This window comes from Uranotaenia lowii, chromosome 3 (assembly GCF_029784155.1).
Source record: "Uranotaenia lowii strain MFRU-FL chromosome 3, ASM2978415v1, whole genome shotgun sequence".
Classification (NCBI taxonomy): Eukaryota; Metazoa; Arthropoda; class Insecta; order Diptera; family Culicidae; genus Uranotaenia; species Uranotaenia lowii.
In genome coordinates this window covers 361,833,815-361,853,967 of record NC_073693.1, presented here as the reverse complement: position 1 = coordinate 361,853,967, position 20,153 = coordinate 361,833,815, and the positions used below count along the sequence as shown (strand labels likewise).

The window sequence follows — 20,153 nt, the reverse complement described above, 5'->3', positions numbered from 1 at the left end:
CGAAACGCATCAGGGGAAGAACGTCGTAGAAAACTGTCATTCACACGGATTTCAAATAACTTTCTACCTTCTAGCTGGAACTACGAGCTATAAATTTAAGTGATGATTCTAATACATTGAAATCCCTTTACAATCTTTGGGGTTTTCATTGCACTGCTAAATTTTCAATGCATCATCATCAATGTTGTTTTTTCTTGTTTGCAAATGCGGACCCTGTTCGTTTTCTGAAACATTCGATTTTGGCAATATTCTATGTTGGCAACATCCGATTTTGGCACATGGCAACTGTTTTCAAAAACAACATCACCTTATAGTTTTCGCTATAAAAGAACCAATATAGTTTTGACAAACATCAAAAACATGTTCTTAATGGTATTAAACTACAATAACGAAAACCAAAAATTAAAAATAAAAAGAATGAAATACTCAAAAATTAAAAAAAGCAGAAAATTTCATGAAATTATAATGAAATATAAACTAAAGACTAAAAATGTATTTTTTTTTTAAATTATGAAGAATAACAAAACAAAAAGTATGACAAAAAAAATACGAAAATTATAAACAAAACATGAAAAGTGCTAAATGCATCAGAAACATGATAAAAAAAAACAAAAGAATAAGTTAAAATGATCGGTTATAACCGTTATAAGTCAACAATTATTGACTAATGAAAGTGTTCCGCCACCGTTTATTTTTGAAAACGGCATGCGAATGTTCATCAAATAAACAAGAATCAAATTTCAATAAAATAAGCTTAAGTGGATTTGGTACATGATGAAACCTACACACTTAATCTTTTCTCCTGTGGTCGGAACGATTTCGTCCTGTATTTTCAACAGCTGAAATTACAGGACAAATCTCGGGACAGAAAATCACTACAGGAAAACAACTGTCAAAATTACCTGTAGGGTCGAAACGATGTTCTCCTGTGGTTTGCAGGAAGGTTTCGAAATTATCCTGTAGCCTCGAGACTGTTTTCTTTCAAAATTTACATGTAAAATACGGATATATTTCGCACAAAAAACCCATGTTAAAATTGAATGAACTTTTATTGATGAATTTTTTTTAATAATATCAAATGGCTGCTGCATTCTGTTTGTATTCTTCCGGTATATTGCCTGAAAAAAAACAATGGAATGTAATTCTTCATGTAACTATTTATTCTGACAACAAATACCTGAAACTTGGTGTGCAACAAAGTATGTTGCGACGGCCAATTTCAACGGCCGGTAGATCCCTTGGCGTAGAGGTTCCTCCCGCCTGGCTACCAGCATCACCGATGTTTCCGCTGAATCCTGGCCGCATCTATGAAATAGATAACAAATAAGAATTTTCGATAGTGGTATCAAGTGAATTACTTCTTTTTTTTTAAGACAACACAATTTACGGCTCACTTTTTTCACTGTTTTTCCTTGGCTGATGGATGGCTCGACTGGAGGAAGTGTCCTAAATGGCCGTAAGAGCAACATTTCGCCGCTGATTTCCTTGATGTTTGCTTTGGGCTTTGTCGTCACAAATGGAAACTTTACGTTTCTTTCCGCCAAAGGCGAAAAAGAAAAACTATTTATAAAAAGCGAGACAAAAAACGGTTGACAGCTGAGGTTCTCCCGTGATACAGGACGATTGTGCGATCACCTGTACGTTCGTAGGAATTTCATCGCGAATTTCAGAAGAAATGAAGCGCCCCGAGATTCGAGAGGGGTTTCGTTCGAACTTCGTTTAAATCAAGCAATTTCCCTGTGATTCGGATAGTCATTATCCTGAGGGGGGAAATTGCAATCTTAGTGTGTACATCAAATAAAAAAATCTGGAAAAAATATTACAAGCACCTTTTTAAACAAGGACTTGGAAAGTCCACGGCAAGAAACCGTACAAATAAATCAATTCTTATGCAAGATAACATATTGCGTATGATGAAACGAAAAACGCTTAATACATAACCGTATTTCGTTCAAAAACCTTAGAAATTAAAAAAAGGAAGTCATAACATACTTAACTTTGAGCATACAAGGCATTCCTAAGTCATGTCCGACTAATTTTATAATACTTGTAATCAAAATGTGCAGCTAAATATAAATGAAAAATGTAGCGTAGTTAACAAAATATTTTGAAAAGGATGAGTCTATCGATCATCCGTTTAAAAAAGTGCATTAGTTGACACCATGAAAATATTTTTTTTTAGTTTGGTGGATAAACATCGTGATTAATTGTTTGTGCCCGGTCCGATTCTCCGTTTATTTCATCCACTTCCAGCAGTTGACATCGTTGAATGATCCGCTACAAGATGAAACACACTTTCTACTTTAACAATTGGGGACTTCGTTCCTTCATCCTTCTTGTTCATTTATTCTGAACTGTTGTTGCAATGCGGGAGTTTCTACCCGAGAATTCTCAATTTTGGGAAATTCTGAAATACCGTTTTTTAATTTATAATGAGACGTGAAGTTAACCTCCGCATTTTGCGGGAAGTGCAGAGGAGTTTTTTTTTCTATTGCAACCTACTTTTTCATCAAAATAAGTATAAATAAGAAGTAATAAATAATAAGTTGTGTTGATATTAATATTTTGTTTTTAAAACAAGTAGCCTTCCAGTCTGGAATGCGCATAAAGCGGGCCATAGACTACACAAATGGCCTGTACAAATTCGATGATTCCACGACGATTGTTTGATCTATGCTCGCTCACACACTATACAAACATATTTCACGCGAACACAAACGATTGCTGGCGAAAACAGCAACAGCAACAAAAAAAACCATCTCCACCCCGGCTGGGAGGATGTTTTGTACAAAATATTTCGATCCCGACCGATTTACTCCAACCGTTTGGGCGCTCATTCAAGCAGTGCCACACACTATGCAAATCGTGTCTACAGCGACAAAATTTCATCGAATTTCATCGCATTTGTACAAATGTTGTGTAGTCTGTGGCCCGCTTAAAACCGTCGAACAAATAAGGGGATTCTTTTAATTACTTTGCGCTTTGGAGCCCTACAGCTCGTTATAGGTATAAATCATGTTCCAGATTTAAAATTCGTGATATTTACCAAAGTTTTCTTTTCTAGAGTGAAGTCGGCGGTAAGTTTTTGAATATTTTTTTTCCGTTATGATTCGTTACGACACCATGACAGAGTATGGTGGTCTCACATGCCAAATCGCATGTTCAGCCATATTGAAAAAAGCTGGCTGAAGTGTTCACGAAAAAGGGGGTCCAGGGATGCCAGGTGTTGATAAATGATAAAAATCTGAGAATTTTGGAAAACAAAGTCTATGTATGTCTGTGCACAAGCTTATCGTAGTCCAAAGCTCAAAAGATTTAAAACCAAATTGAGTTTTAGTTTATTTTATTTTATTTAAATTAGACATCCGGAAACAAAGAAATGATTTGAGTATTCAATGAATTCATTTTATTCGAAACACTTTTTTGTATCTTAAGTTACAATACACTCCGCACTTTTCGGATGCTCTGAAATAGCTGTGATTAACCGTTATAATAGGAAGGATCTTTTAAGGGTGGACCAAACAACCAAAATCCTAAACCGGATGTTGCTTGTCCGATCGTAAGGATCAAGGTCGGACTCAGGGTCGAAGCGGCAGTCGAGGCTACATCATGCGCTATGTCACAGAAACCGCTGACGCCGCCCCTCCACCACCCTTCAGTGTAGTAACTTAACGTAAAATATTCAATTTTCTTCGAAAGGACGCGCGTCTTTTCTTCCCAAAAATCGTTAACAGAATGACTCAATAAAATGAATGCATCATGCTCTTCGATTCTAAAAGCATGCCTTTTCATTTAAACCTTTTCATTCACTGCCAGTGAACACGATGCCGTCAATAAGTGTCTCGCTCGCACATCATATTTCTATTGATGAAAAGTTCACGCACCAATTCAGTGTATTATTCCTTCAATGAGAGAGTGAGAGTGAATATATTCAACTTTTTTTTCGTTTACACGTTCATACCTTACTTCTCATTTTTTAAGATAAACAAGACTCATTTTTAGATTCTTTCAGCTACTGGATACTACATTCAGCTCATCGGTTCCCTCGTTCAAAAGGGCCAAAAACTCCATCTGGTTCTCCCAAATGATAACCATCAGATCCGGATTACTCGACTGGATCTCCTGGAGCAGCGATGGCAACAGACGGGGGTCCTCCTGAAGCAGCTGTTTCATCTCGATGAAGATCGGATGTTCCTGGCCAGCCGCTTCTCGGACGATGGAATGTCATGCCACATCATCTTACCGTCCGATGACTTTTTGCTGCTTCCAGACAGCTCTTGGAAGAAAATAGTGTTGAATAAGCATAAATTTGTCATAAGTAATGCATAATTAATGCTACTCACCAACCAAGCTGGCACCAGCCCGGGACTCAGTCGAAATTTTTTTTCGATTCTATTAAGGCGAAATCTTTGCCTTAGCAATATCTTGATAATTGACAAAACTCCGTGTTTTACAAAAAATCAGAGCACCTGGCATCCCGGCCAGCCAGCAGCCAGCTGTCAAATTTCTGCTGCGTTTCGCCCTCACCACCGTATCCAACCCTCGTCTACTTTTGGCCAAAGTGAGACCACCATACTAGATTCATCAATTCAATTATCTGGCTACTGTGACACAGTCAAAAATGGTTTATATCGATGCTGAAAACTGTCACATTTATTCCGCAAAATGTTTTGGAAGAGTTCTTTTCAAAAGATGTTATAGTAGTGCTATTTTTTTCTGTTCTTTCAATATTAATTTCAAGAGCGTGTGCAGGCGCTATTCCCAAGGTCAATGACCAGACATGATGGTGCACAAAAATCTGAAACATGTGGTTTGATTAGACGTTTAATACCATTTATTATCACATCCACAGAAGGACGACCTAACAAGGGTCACCATCAAGGGACACAGTAAATTTTAGCATATGAGCTTCCTTCGTGAATATTCCAAACATTTTGTAACCATGGAAAAGTATGCTACCGCAGTTATCGCAATTGAAAGTTTAATTTTTCCTCAACTCAACGAACTTCTAGGCCAAATGGGGCAAGTGAATCCGTAAACAAAATACTACGTCTACTAACTTTTCAAGTAATTAATTATCTGCTTTGGTGTCTTCGGAAGAATGTTGCAATACAAAAATAGCTATAAAATGGAATTTTTGCAGAATACTTTGTGATACAAACGGTATTTTTAGGCAATTTTTACATATTTCTTTTGAAGAGAGTAACGATGATACGATCTCACTAATTTTAGTGGGTTGTGCTGTGCCAACGTCAAATGAAGTCTGTTCGCAAATCGCATCATCTTTCGCTCTTTAAATAAAATGCGTATAATTACGACTAGATTAATGAAACCAAATTTGTAGAGCAATCAATGTGCATAAAAATTAAAGCTAAAAGAGTGAATTTTGCAATTCAGCCTTTTTTTGAACCTGAAATGCTTCATACATTTTTAACAGTGAAATTAATTATGTTTTTACATTTACATTTACATTTTGAGTTTCATGATAGCTGGCGTGGCTCAGTAGAACTAGTTCAACATCGCCAATGGTTTCTACTCCGTGATTGACCGAGGCCATCAATTTTGATCTAAGGTCAAAAGAATGGTGCCTGGGATTGACATCACATTTACGATGTCTCTTTGACCGCCAATAACGGCGCCGGCCACTTTTTAATAGTCAAAAGATAGTTTAGAAAAGGTAGAAAAGGGTGAAAGATCAGTATCGCGCCTTACCGAGGTTACCTCTGCACCCTAGCAAAGAATTTTGTTTAAGGAATGGGATAAGGGATTTGATTAGGAAACATTTTTGACTAGTGTGAAGATTCCTCCTGTACTGAATGTAAGACAGTATGAATTAGAAAATAGTTCAAATAAACAAAAAACCTCATGTAGGTCGAAAAGTAAATTAAATAATTACGGTAATCGAGTTCCTAATTTGGCAGCCGAAAAGTCTAATCGTTTGTTGGATCCACCAGATTCAAACAAATAAAAAAGATTTGGGTATTTTACTTCTAAAAGTTTTAATTCAATTAACAATGCCTCCTTTTTGTCCCTCATATTAATGGATAGGCATCGGTAACCGTAAGAAATTTGACCGAGGTGTTATTATAAGTGGATGGCCGAAAGTGTTTTTGTAGTTGAATAGCAACGGTTAACCTCTCGGAAAAGACGAAATTTTTGCCTGCGATGGCATTTCGATAGCCAGAAGTACATAAGCAGAAAACCATATTTAAAATAGTAGTGAAAATTATTAGTCTATTTACTACTGAAAGAGGGAAGGTGTTATTTTGAAAAATTTGGAACATAATAAGTTAAAAACCAGAAGAAGTGTTTGGTGTTGGTGGAGGTAGAAATTACCTGATGATTATAACACATGTGTTCGTCAAGGGAATGTGTTTGTTTAGATTTTTCTGGGTTGCTTTAATTGTGCAAAAAGTTTCTAGAAAATCAAGCAATCTTGAAAAACTGAATGCTGAATACCCGCACCGTGGAATTGCTGAGTGTGAAACCCATATTCTTATATTTTCACATCTGATACCTGTCCCTGTCGACGAATTGGTGAGCCCGTTGTATACTTTAAGTACAATTAGATGTTATAATCATCACATCATGAAATTTCGAGTTCTAAACAGACCTTCAAAGGTTTCATGTTCTACTGATATTTTCCGTTTCTCTTTTTATTTTCAAGAGCGACTAAAGGCGCTTTATCCTTGGTCGATGACCAGAAATGATAGTACACTGAAATTCTCATCAGTTAAACAATGAAAATAAAATCTTTGTTTTTTTTTTAATTTAAGGATTAGGAATTCTGTGTAGAAAATAATTTATATCCAGCCCTTCTAGAATGGTCCTAATGATTTGTGGAGTTTCTTTACATTACGCATGGATGCTTCATCAAAAAGCATTTTTCTTAGCATGCTTCCAGCAATATTGCCCTTTTGAAACGTCCACGTCCACGTGGTCCACGTTTCTTCCTGTTCCTGTATTTTGGATGTCTCTGCGTTCTCTGCTCCACTATGTTTTTGATCATTTTATTATTCTTTGGGACTCAGACATAAGTTCTGGCTATGGAAGAACCATAAGTGATTGTCAAATTATATTTTTAAAGATTTATTATTAACTAGGCGATTTACAATTTTTGTCAGACAGATTTTATAGTTATACCATTATATAGTTGATAAGAAGTAAATTTCGTAAAAAGTTAGAGAAGTTAGCAGGATAAAAAAAATTATGAAATGATAAAGAAAAAATAGATGATAGGAAAATCAATGATTTACTCAAATGAACTGTCCCTAAAAAAGAAAAAAAGAAAGTGTTTGAAAAGAGCTTCCTTCATAAAAATCCCTCAAAAACAATTCTTCTCTTGAAGGGCAAGCTTGGCGTACTGACAAGCTGTGATTTTTTCACAAACATGAGTTGTCAATATTGAACTTAGATTTGGAGAGTTGAAATTTTCAAGTTTGGGAATTTTCGATTTTCTGAGTACTAATGATGATTCTGTGTCTTTTTTCGCAGCATACCATATCACGACCCTTTTTCGAAATACAAAAATTGATTAACTTGTGTTCGGTTAAACAGTGCTCTTAATTTACACCTCGAAGAGTGAAGAACATAAACACAGGGCTAGAAGCGACCATGCAGTAAAAAAGTAGGGCAAAATAGTTACTTTGAAGTGAAATTAGGGTAAAATTAGTGACCAGAACAAAACGAAAACTAATTAAAAAATGACATTAAAAACTAAAACCAAAAGCTTTAAAGACAATTATGTTAAATGAAAAACGTTTTTTGGAAGGCTCTTGGCCTCACTTTCAGAAAAGCAATATGTTGGACAAAAGAGGAACATTTTAAATGAGCTTAGATAATTTAAGAATAGCGACCGCAGAAACCTAAAGTTCTACAGAAACAATGGGCGGGAACCAAAAGGTCGTCGTACTGTAAAAACTAGGACAACTTAGCCCGACAAGAACTTCGAGTTTATCCATTTTCCTTGAAAAAAAAATTCATTGTATAGTGTTACACCATCAGATTTTTTTCAATGTCACTAAAAGAGTTGAAAAAGTCTAAAATTATATTAAAAAAAAGTCAACAATTCGAAATAAATTTACAAAAACTGAAATTTTCAACAAAACTGTAAGATATATGTTAGAGATTCAAGAGTGCAAATAAAACACCAGCACATGATTAACGAAAAGTTTAAAGAATTTACTCGAAATTGAGTTAAAATTTACATTTATAGAAATTTCATTTCATGAATGAGCCATGAAATTAAAAATTAGGAGGTCCTTATGAAAAAATGACAAAACAATGATAGAGGATTGAAAAAAGATAAAGGACAAAATGTTGACAGAAGATTGACAATGACTTAAAGAAGCTTAGCGAAAAAGTTGACTTAGGATGACAATAACACAAAAAGGCTAAATAATTTTACGAAACTCATCTTCGAGGTAGAATATAATTTTTCAAATTTAAAACTTACTTAAAGATTACTTACATTTTATTTACAAAAATGGAACATTTCCAAAGAGATTCACTGCAGACTTTATTGCATGATTCACATATCAATCATTAGAAAGATTTACTAGGAAAAAAATGATGTTCAAAAAGGAATAAATTTAAAAAAAATATTCATAAATGATTTAACACGACAATTTCTTAAAAAAAACAGATCCAAGAAACTCCTCAGAAATGTTGTATCCATCCAAGAAACACCTATTGGAATATTGTAGAAAATATATCAGCAAACCTCTAAAAAGGTACAAAAATTATTGAAAGTTATCGACAACTTCAAAAAGGGTTCGAAATCTATGAATAACTACCAATCTTTCAAATGATTCGAAAATGATTTCATTTAATACAACCAAGAGCATTGAAAGCATGGAATATTTCCTGTCATGTGATTAAGTGCACTTTACAGATTTTGATTGATTTTTTTTTAAATTAAGTTGCGAATTATTTTTAACAAATTCAAGATTCAAATTTTGGTAAAACATGTTGTAATAGTGTCACTTTAGAAAATATTTTTTCTTGACAAGGTTGGTAAAGTGTCACAAATAAACAAAAAACTACATATTTTTTAAGCGAAAAACTGTTGTTTAAATTGCAATTGTCATCCATATAATGTTTAAGTGTAAGCGATATATCAAAGCAAAACAAAACAATAATCTTCCTTACTGAATCTGAGCCATTCTCTCAATTTAAGTCGTGTGAATTCCCACAGGACTCGAAAGGATAGAAAAGGAACCCATCAAATAATTAATTAACGAATAACCTAATAATGAACTAATGAAAACATACCACTTGTCGTGAAACAATACAATGTTTTTAATAATGAGTAGAAAAAGTTAAAAAAAAATAAGCTCAGTTTTAAGATAATTATATAAAAAATAGTGACTTTAGGGACCAAATTTCAAAAAAAGTAACTTGTGAGTGACCAGCTTGAAAAAAGTGACAAAGTTACTAAAAAGTGACCAACTTCTAGCCCTGTAAACATGTTTGTGATGCTAAAAATGCTAAATGCAAAAAATAAACCGTCATATACATATGGGAATGTGGAGCGGGTGGTTGAAATTAAATGGAAATAATAATCCAAACAGGTTCGACGTACCTCAATCGGCTCTCGCTAAACTGTCATTCACTCATTCATTCGGTGGGCTCGTCCAAACCGTGGGAAGTTGTTATCCTTGCTGTGGTGAGGATAAGCAACAGTACAGTGGCAAGAACCCGGCAAAATGCAAACATTTTTTGCGAGAATCGTAGATATGTCTCTATTTTTAACCACTCGGAAAGGACCGGTTCGTTTCTTGTTTTCGTTTTTTTTTAAATATTTCTCAGGCTCAGCATACCATAGCGTAGAGGCAACGGGACAAAAATACAAGGCACTTCCGCCTACAATACATATATAGAGATAGCATCCGGCAGCAGGCACTGCAAAGATTATCGAGAACTTTGCGTGATTTCCAGATGAGCGCATTCGCTGGGACCTTGAAGTCTTCTGTGTTGTATGCCTGCCTACCTACAACTTTTTTCTTCTTGTGCACGATCTGCATCGTCCCGCTCAAGCATTTAAGCATTTGCCTCGAGGAGGGGCCATGAGAGATGATAAATTATTATTATTGTTAGCCGTGTGTGCGTTCATTTTTTTATTTCTTATTTCAAACTTCTTCGAATGATTTTGCCAATTCGCGAAATATTACCAAAGTCAATTCGCAGCCGCCGGGAGAGGGGCGATTCCAATTCCAACTGAACGAACCGTACATGGCCGAGCCTGCCGTATTGGAGTGCCAGACGCAGCACAACAATGAATTGGCTGTTTTCGGGGGCAACTTTTAAGACGAATTCGGCTCTTCCTTCATGCAATTTTTTTTATCGTTCGGAGCTGATTCATACGAGAATGACTTCCAAGTTTGGGAATGATTGCAAAAACTAAGAGTTAAAATTAGGCATTCGATTCGTAGTTATTTTTAGATCTTACGCCGTTAGGGATATGTAAAAAATTATGATTCTGGGACTTTGAATTTGTTTTATAATCATCTTAGGCCCATTTTTCACTTGGCATGCCAATTACAAGCCATGTTCGAGGGACAAAAATAACGCAAAATGGACAAAAATTAAAATACATAATGACAAAAAATGAAATAAATAACAAAATTTCAAAAGTTGCCATTTCAGTCGTTTTTGTCACTTTCGTTGTTTTTGTATTTTCATATTCAGTTTTTGTATTTTAGGTATTATGTATTTGTTCAATCAAAGCAATCTTTTGACTCAACCACGGTATAAAATGTTTGAATCGAAGATTAGCAAGCCTTGAATATTTTAGAGAATATATGTTTTTCTTGTTAATATTTAAATTAGTTTTTTAGTAACCACCATCAGAATAAGTAGTTCTTATTCAGCTCTGCTGATAGGTTATGGGCCTATCGCTCACGAAATGGAAATTTGGCCAAAATCAGGTTCTTCTTTACCGTCAATTGAGCGGTTAACTGGCCGAGCCAACTGGTTATCGTGGAAATTCGCGGCGAAGACGTTTCTACAACTCGAAGGATTGTGGGAAACCGGATGGAACATTCGAGGAGGTGGATGAAAAAGTCGATCTTCGTGCCAAGCTGAAGCTGATATTGTTGGTGAATCCGATCTTGTACGTGCACATTGAAGATGCGGAAACCGCGCGGTCGGCGTGGGAGAAACTAGAGAAGACTTTCGAAGACAAGGGACTGACGAGACAAGTCGGTTTGTTACACAAACTCATCAAATCCGACTTGGAATCCTGTGGCAGTATGGAAGAGTACGTGAACCAGGTGATCTCGACATCGAACCAGCTCAACAGCGTAGGTTTCAAGCTCCCGGAACTTTGGATAGGCATTATCCTGCTGGCCGGACTCCCGGATGAATATCGGCCAATTATCATGGCCCTTGAAAATTCAGGTGTGGTTATTACAGGTGATTTGATAAAAACCAAACTTCTCCAAGAGCAACCGATACCTAGCAACCAAAATCAACTAGCTTTCGCAACCAAGCAACGGTTTGTGAAAAATAACAAGCCTTGGCAACAAGAACAGCAGCCGAAAAAGGAAACCCCTTTCCAATCCAGAGGCCCGGAATGTCGGAAATGTTCAAAATTTGGACACCTTGCGAGGAACTGCAGGCAGCAGAAGAAAGGAGACACATTGTCTATGGTGCTGTCGACTTTCAAGCAGCACGATGTTGACGATTGGTTGTTCGATTCAGCGGCGTACGCACACATGACGAGCAACGAAAAGCTTTTGTACGATTTGGAGGACGCAAGCGGACAAGTTGTACCAGCGAACGGTGGAACCATGGAAATAGTGGCCACCGGAACTGTCAGACTCCAGCCGAATCCTGATGTCAATCCAGAAAGCGTTACCGTTAAAGACGTGCAGCTGATTCCCGGTCTTACAACGAACCTCTTATCGAGGTGAATTTCGACAACAAGAAATGTAAGGTGTACAACTCGGATGGCAATTTGGTAGTCACTGGTTTGAGCCACATAGGCGAAGCAAGCTTGAATCAACTGGCGGACGGTCTCGTTACTGGAATCAAGCTCACTGAAAAATCGGAGGAAGATTGTGCCATCTGTCCTGGGTCTGGGTAAGCAATCTAAATTACCTTTTCCCAAGAATGGACACCGGGCGACTGAAGTGCTCGAGGTGGTGCACACCGACATCAGCGGTCCGATGGAAACGAACTCTCTAGGCGGCAATCGTTTTTATATAACGTTCATCGACTATAAAACGAGGCGCATTTTCGTTTATTTTTTGAAAACCAAAACCCAGTTCGAGGTGCTGAAGGTGTTCAAGAATTTTCTTGCTTTGGCGGAGCGTCAAACTGGTGCCAAGTTGAAGACAATCCGGTCGAATAACGGTAAGGAATACACCAATAGAGGATTTCAGGAATTTTTGCGTCAAGTCGGAATACGACACGAGACCACATGTGACTATACGCCCGAACAAAATGGTCTTGCGGAACGTCCGAATAGGACAATAGTCGAAAAAGCAAGGTGCTTACTATTCGATGCCAAGCTAAGGCGGTATCAACGGCGGTGTACCTGATGAACCGTTCACCGACTCGTGGACACGCGTTAACTCCAGAGGAAGCTTGGAGCGGCAGGAAGCCAAACTTATCCCACTTGCGGATTTTCGGAACCAAAGCGATGGTTCAAGTACCGAAGCACAAACGGCGAAACTGGGACACCAAATCTCGTGAGTATATCCTGACGGGCTTTGACGAGGAAACGAAGGGATATCGCTTATACGATCCCGTGAAGAAGTCTAAGATCACAAGTCGAGAGGTCATCTTTCTGAACGAAGGAGCAGCGATTGGAACTGTGGCGCCAACATCAAAAAGCAGCGAGCGCAAGGTTATTCGATTGGACATCGAGCAACCCGAAACCGACATCCGTGGGCCTGAAGGCGGTGATGAAACAATCAACGACGGATGTGGTGCCTCCGATAGCCAGTTCGATTACGAAACTGACGACGACGTTTTTCATGAGGTTTCTGGTGGCAAAAGCGATACTTCGAATGATACTCTGACTAATGTAACCGTGCTCCTTCCGCGACAAACTTCAAATCCGTCTTGGTCACAGACGTTGAGGCGCAGCGGTCGGGAGCACGCTTTACCTGGCAGGTATAAAAATTTTATCATAGATAGCACTGGATTGCCTAGTTCTTCTTATCAACAGCGTGGTTCAAGCAAAGCATCGAGCGAATTCGAGGTTTTACTGACGATGACGATGGTCCTTAGATAGCAATGGCATCCCTTCAACTCGACACGATGGATGATCCAATCACGGTTCAAGAGGCCTTATACGTGACGATCGAGGATCCTGGAAGCGTGCGATGAAGGAGGAATTCGATGCGCTGGTGGAGAACAACACCTTGTCCCTGGTTGAATTACCTAAAGGAAAAAAAGCAATAAAGAATAAGTGGGTTTTTTAAAACAAAACACGACGAGGATGGCAACGTACAACGGTACAAAGCGCGCCTTGAAATTAAAGGTTTCTCGCAGCGACAGGGGGTGGATTATACCGAAACTTATGCCCCGGTCGTTCGATATAGCTCGCTGCGATACTTGTTTACTTTGGCAGCCAAACACGAACTGGTCATCACTCAAATGGATGCGGTAACAGCCTTCCTTCAAGGGGAGCTGCAGGAAGACGTTTACTTGCAGCAACCAGCTTGCTTCGTGGACCAACGGAAGCAGTTACTTGTCTGCAAGCTCAACAAGGCACTTTACGGACACAAACAATCAAGTCGAAAAAACCCACGAAATTCGATCCTTGTGTCTACACTGCAATCAAAGGTGTTAAGATACTAATCGTTGCAATTTACGTAGATGATCTTATCATACTTAGCAACGATGAGGCGTCGACGAAGAAGCTGAAGGCGCAACTCAACTCGAACTTCCGGATGAAAGATCTTGGTCCCGCAAAATGCTGTCTGGGAATTCGGATTGAGAGGACGAGCGAAGGTGTGGCATTGGATCAACAGGCCTCCACCGAATCACTACTAAAACGATTCCACATGGATCAATGCAAACCAACGAGTACTCCGATGAACGCATCCGAGAAGTTGACGAAACTGATGTGTCCCAATTCGGAGAAAGAGGCAGCAGAAATGAAGAACATCTCCTACCAAGAAGCCGTGGGTTGTGAGCCGATTCAACACAAATCCTGGTCTCAAGCATTGGAATGCCTTGAAGCATGTTATGAGGTATTTGCGTGGTACTTCTAACTACAAGTTGCGATACTGCGATGCTGATTGGGCTTCGGACAGCGACGAACGGAAATCAACCAGTGGAAACATCTTCATGGCGCAAGGCGGTGCCATCTCTTGGGCATGTAAGCGGCAATCGACGGTGGCGTTATCGACATGCGAAGCGGAATATATGTCCCTATCGGCAGCGGTTCAGGAGGCGTGCTGGTGGCATGGACTATCTTCTTTGTTCGGCAACCAAGATAGTATTGAAATATTATGCGATAATTAAAGCTGCTTAGCAGTAGCGAATAACGGCGGTTACAATCCACGCACCAAACACAATGACATACGGCATCACTACATACGGGACACTCTGGAACGAGGTATCGTGTCGCTGGACTACATTGGAACGGAGGATCAAATAGCCGACGGACTGACGAAACCTTTGCAGAAGCAGAAGTTTGAAGCAAGTCGTACACACAACGAAAAAAATCTGTAAAATTACATCACATATAATGTAAATAAAAAGAAGCATCATATATGACGGAATTTTCCGTGTGTGGTGAATTTTACACGCCTGTAAAATTTTAAAGACGTGTAAAATGAAAGTCATGTAAATTTCAAAACCACTGAATTTAGGTAAAATTTTCTTATTGGATATTTTTTTGGTTTACTTTTTAGTTACTTCTGGGAACGCAAAAGCGAACCAATTTAATGGCGGATTTTCATCTCTAAATTAAAATCAATTTGGTTTTAATAAAAATCATTTATTTGTTAAAAATCTGATTCTATGAACACTACATTGTCTTTCACCGTCTAAAGACCAAAATTTTCGAAGGCATTGGAATATGTATAACAAGAGAACACTAAATAAATTCGAAAATATTTGCATATTTCGTCAGCAACTCTTTCGGATTACCATCTTCGAAGGACAATTATGTACGGGATGCCGCTCACAGAGTTGCATCTTGTGGGTACGCTGCCGTAGCGCCGCAAAGAATTCGGTGAACCAACAGTATCCACTAACTTACGAACGTGGAAACTTCTTCAAAGCAACTTTCGACTAATTGTTTTGGTGCACGACTTGACGCAACACTTTGTTTACTTTTGTGTGGGCCAGCTTCGACAGGCTGTTTTTTTACATGATACATTGCGTTCAGTGTAATGTAATTTACATTTAATTAAAATTCAATGTCCATACACACTACCAAAAAAATCTGTAAAATTACATCACATATGATGTAAATAAAAAGAAGCATCATATATGACGGAATATTCAGTGCTAGTTGGAAATTACACGCCAGTATATTTGGAACGTGTAAAATAAAAAATGATGTAAAATTTAGCAACGTGTAAAATAAAAATGATGTAAATTATAAAATCACTGAATGTTGGAAGAAAAACTTTCCAATTGGAATTTGTTTTGTTTTATTTATTGTTAATATGATTCAATACTGGAATTTTCACGTCTCTTAATGAAAATAAAACTCATCTATAATTAATATGATTCATTTTATTAAGCGGCAAAATTTTTTTTAACACACATGCATTATATTTTTTTTCTTTAATTTTTTCCGCGAAGTACCGGATCCAATGTTGAACACCGTGGATCCGCTTCCAGAACCGCATCCCTGCTTTTCGGATATCTCCGGGAACCATCAACACGATTAACAACTCGCGCGCGGGGAAAATACTTTGGCGCACGACTTAACAGTTTTTGTCACATTTGTCTGGTCTTGTTCTTCACAGTTTATAATTTTACATGACATTATCACGTTCAGTGTATTGTAATATTTCATGTCGTGTAATTTTGAGAAATTTCCAATTCAGTGTTGTTGAGAATTTTGTGTAACCAAAAAACAATTGTAAAATTACATCACATATGATGTAACGAAAAAGAAGCATCACATATGATGGAATTTTCAGTGCGATTTGAATATTACACGTCTGCAATCTCAACAGACGTGTAAAATTTAAAAGACATGTAAAATATTAAGACGTGTAATATTTAATTCGCACTGAAAATTCCGTCGTATGTGATGCTTCTTTTTATTTACATCATATGTGATGTAAATTTGCATCAAATAATTGCGTTCCGTGTCAAGTAATATTTGTGTCATTAGAATTCAGTGCTGTTAAGGATTCAACAGTTCTTATTTTGTAAATTTACATCAATAAATCGCGTTCCATGTCATGTAATAATAAAGGTTTTCAATTTCAGTGTCGTTAAGGATTCAGATTTTTTTTCTGTGTATAACATTTCACGTCGTGTAATTTTAAGAAAATTTTCATTCAGTGCTGTTGAGAATTTTGTGTGATCAAATAAATTAGTAAAATTACATCACATATGATGTAATGAATTGTAAACTTCAACAGACGTGTATAATTTGGAAGACATGTAAATATTTAAAACGTGTAATATTCAATTCGTACTGAAAATTCCGTCATATATGATGCTTCTTTTTAATAACATCATATGTGATTTAAATTTACATCAAATAATCGCGTTCCGTGTCAAGTAATATTTGTCTCATTAGAATTCAGTGCTGTTAAGGATTCAACTTTATTTTGATATGTAAAATTACATTAATAAATCGCGTTCTACGTCATGTAATATTAAGGGTTTCCAATTTCAGTGTTGTTAAGGATTCAGATTTTTTTTCTGTGTAGATCAATGGGAATATCTGCAGCTTGAGGAGGCGTGTTGGAATCGAAGATTAGCAAGCCTTGAATATTTTAGAGAATAAGTTTTTCTTGTTAATACATTAGTTTCTTAGTAACCACCATTAGAACAAGTAGTTCTTGTTAAGCTCTGCTGATATAAGAAAGTTCAGATACCGGTATTTGTATTTTTTTTAAATAATTTTTGAAAATTTTGTATTATTTTTATAATTTTCTAATTTTTGGTGATTTTTCAAGTTTTAGTAGTTTTTTTTTAATTTCTTTTTGTCGTTTGAGTAGTTTTTTTTTCTTGGTTTAATTTTTATTTTTTTGTATTTTTTCATTTTTATAAATTTTATTGAATAAATCAAATTTTAGAATATAAAAATCTCAGAAATGTCCTTCAGTGATAGATGCCTGGAAATAGTCTTCAAACCCGAAAGCTAGTGATGATTGACAAAATCTGAAAATATTTGGGGGAAAATTCTAGAATGAATTCTCTATTTAGAACCAGATGTAGCTGAAATTTGATTATAACTAACTGAATTTTCTTGGAATAATCAATGCAATACATAATTCAGATCCTGAATTTCACATTCATAAGCACAGAAATTTAGTTTTCATTCCGTACATATACCTAGGTATAGTTTTTATTTTGAATATTGAACGTGTACCCAAGTCCTTCACCTGGATTTGTTCGTGATTCAGTCGGAATTCAAGTTAACTTGAATTCACGAAGTGGATTTGGCACAATATTTATTGGAACAACTAATCGATGATCGGTTGACGATTCAGGCGCTAAATAACGGAATAAACGGAAAACTACTGCCGCAGGCCTCGTTTGCAGTTAATCAAATTATCACCAATTTCGTACCGAGTCCAACCGAGATAACTGCCAGCTCAGTTATGATGAGCCATCTACCTGCTAATTAAATTATTGATACATTTTCTTCTGTCTCGTGGTACTTTCAGATTTGCCAAGAATCCCGAACTGAGCGACAACATTCGCCTGTCGGTGAAGCCTTCGCATCACTACCTAAAGGAGGACCTTCACAATCCAGAACTAATCGATGGGATCGGCAACTATAAGGAGTTGAAGAAGCAGAAAAGTAAGGAATATGATGCCAGCAAGTACAATGACTACCACGAGCTACAGGCGGACTTCCGGGAGCTGCGTAGCAAATCTAAAAGGAAGGACTCCAAAATGATGGCCAAGGGACGCCGGAAGAAGAAAAAACCGAAACTCAATTTCGAGGGCGAAAAATTCAAGGACCCCGATCCTTACCAGCTGGCCGTCCGAAAGACACAGTATAGCAAGGATAATGGAAAGTTCAAATTTGAGGGCGAGAAGTTTAAAGATCCCGATCCGTTTGGATTGGCCATCCGAAAGCAGAGCAGCATTGATGAAACCGGTAATGGCAAGGATGTACTGCTAGATTTCCGAAATCAGTTACATCACGCCCATCCCGGTTTGGTTCATGGTAGCACGGAATATTACAACAAAGATTGCTACATAGCCGATCTGCACGAAGACGCTGGAGACGATGATGATGATAGCTCTGGTAGCTCTGATTCATACTTCAACCGAGCAGCCCTATCTCAGTTCCTAGCGGTTGGGGTTAAGAACGTTCTTCTTCTGGGGTACGGAATGACCCTTGGGTTCCCCACCATTGTGATACCTGCCGTACAGGGTGGCGACGGCCGAGGTCCCAGCCTCGAGAAGGATTTTTTCCTCAACAAAGACGAAATATCGTGGCTTAGTTCCATTAACCTAATCTGCGTGCCCCTGGGATGTATCTTTTCCGGAATGCTCACACAGCCCATCGGAAGGCGACGAGCCATGCAGGTAGTTTACAAGCTTCATGTGCGTAGTTTTAGATTTATTTAAAAAACTCTCCCTTTCAGATTGTCACCATTCCAATGCTGATCGCGTGGCTGCTGTTCCATTTTGCTACCGATGTACACTTCCTGTATTGCGGTCTAGCCCTGGCCGGATTTGCCGGTGGCCTTAGTGAAGCTCCGGTGCTCACGTACGTGGCCGAAATCACCCAACCAGTATACCGGGGCATGTTGGCCGCCACCGGGTCGACCTGCGTCATTCTCGGTGTCCTGATTCAGTTCCTCATGGGTAGCTTCCTGCGATGGAGGACGGTTGCCCTGTGCAGTGCGTGCGTGCCGGTCATCGCATTCCTGCTGCTGTTTCTGGTGCCGGAGAGCCCGGTTTGGTTGATCGGAAAGGGACGACACCGTCAGGCGCGTCAATCGCTGGCCTGGCTTCGTGGCTGGGTGCAGGAGGATCAGATCGAGAGCGAGTTCTACGAACTGCAGAAACACATGCAAATCATTGCAGAACGCGAGAAGGAGAGTGATTTCTCGTCCGGGTTGAAGCGATACACATCGCGAACCTTCCTGCAGCCCTTCGGCATCATCAGCTTGTGCTTCTTCGTGGGCCATTTCTCCGGGATGACCACGCTACAGACGTACGCTGTTCAGGTAAGTTTTTTTTTTGAGGAAAAGATGTGGCATCCTAAATTATGACCTCTTAGCTCTCATACCATACGAAGAGTCAAACTGAACAAACGACTGACTTTCTAATATCTATTAAACTACCTGTATCCATCCGTGGTCTATTTTTGGGTCTAATTTAAGTCGAAACAGTTTATAGCTGCGTCAAATTGGAACCAAATCTCATCAGTTTTGGACCAAATTTGGGTCTAAACTGGCTGTTTGGACCACGGATACAGGTGCTCTTAAAGGTTTTAATCAGGAGCCCTGAAAATGGGTCGCTCTGAGACTCCCGATTGGCAGATTCTTCAAGCAACGTTTTCATTGTGACATTCCGAATCGATTCAATAACGTTACCCGGATTATGGGAAACATCAGAAATCGTCCTAATGGGCAAGTGGTTTTAGATCGCCTAATACGGCAAAAGGAACTCGATCACCCATAAATAAGGGCATAATCTAAGAACCGCCCTGAGATTTTACAGATGAATTACAGATGAATACAGAATTACGAAAACTTACAACGAAACTAGAACATTTCTTGTTCTAGTTTCGTTGTAAGTCGTCGTAATTCTGATTCCAGGGCTGGTAGCGGTTTGACAATGAAATAGTAGGGACTTTAGTGACCAAAATTTGAAAAAAAGTGACCAAATAGTGACTTTGAGGACCGAAAAAAGTGACCAAATAGTGACTATGTAGAACGAAAAAATAATTTTGATGTACAAAAAATGTGACCAGTCAGGCCCGTGCGATGGACCCTTCCGGGGGGGGTTTTCAAAATTCAAATTTAGATAAA

General features: G+C 38.2%; 1 protein-coding gene and 1 long non-coding RNA gene across 3 annotated transcripts in view; one reads left to right on the top strand and one right to left on the bottom strand.

Annotated features, from left to right (window-relative positions):
* The window catches only part of LOC129756270 (uncharacterized), a 35,010-nt gene that overhangs the window by 9,689 nt on the left and 5,168 nt on the right, over positions 1-20,153 (top strand). For both annotated transcript variants that reach the window (XM_055753091.1, XM_055753092.1), the window contains exons 2-3: positions 17,826-18,699; positions 18,759-19,346. In XM_055753091.1, the coding sequence (XP_055609066.1) occupies positions 17,826-18,699; positions 18,759-19,346 (1,462 nt within the window). The remainder of the gene's footprint in view (positions 1-17,825; positions 18,700-18,758; positions 19,347-20,153) is intronic.
* LOC129756271 (uncharacterized) lies at positions 1,031-1,783 on the bottom strand. The gene is made up of 3 exons (XR_008739430.1): positions 1,395-1,783; positions 1,178-1,305; positions 1,031-1,118 (listed from the first exon to the last, which is right to left on the bottom strand). It is a non-coding gene; the product is annotated as an uncharacterized LOC129756271 (long non-coding RNA).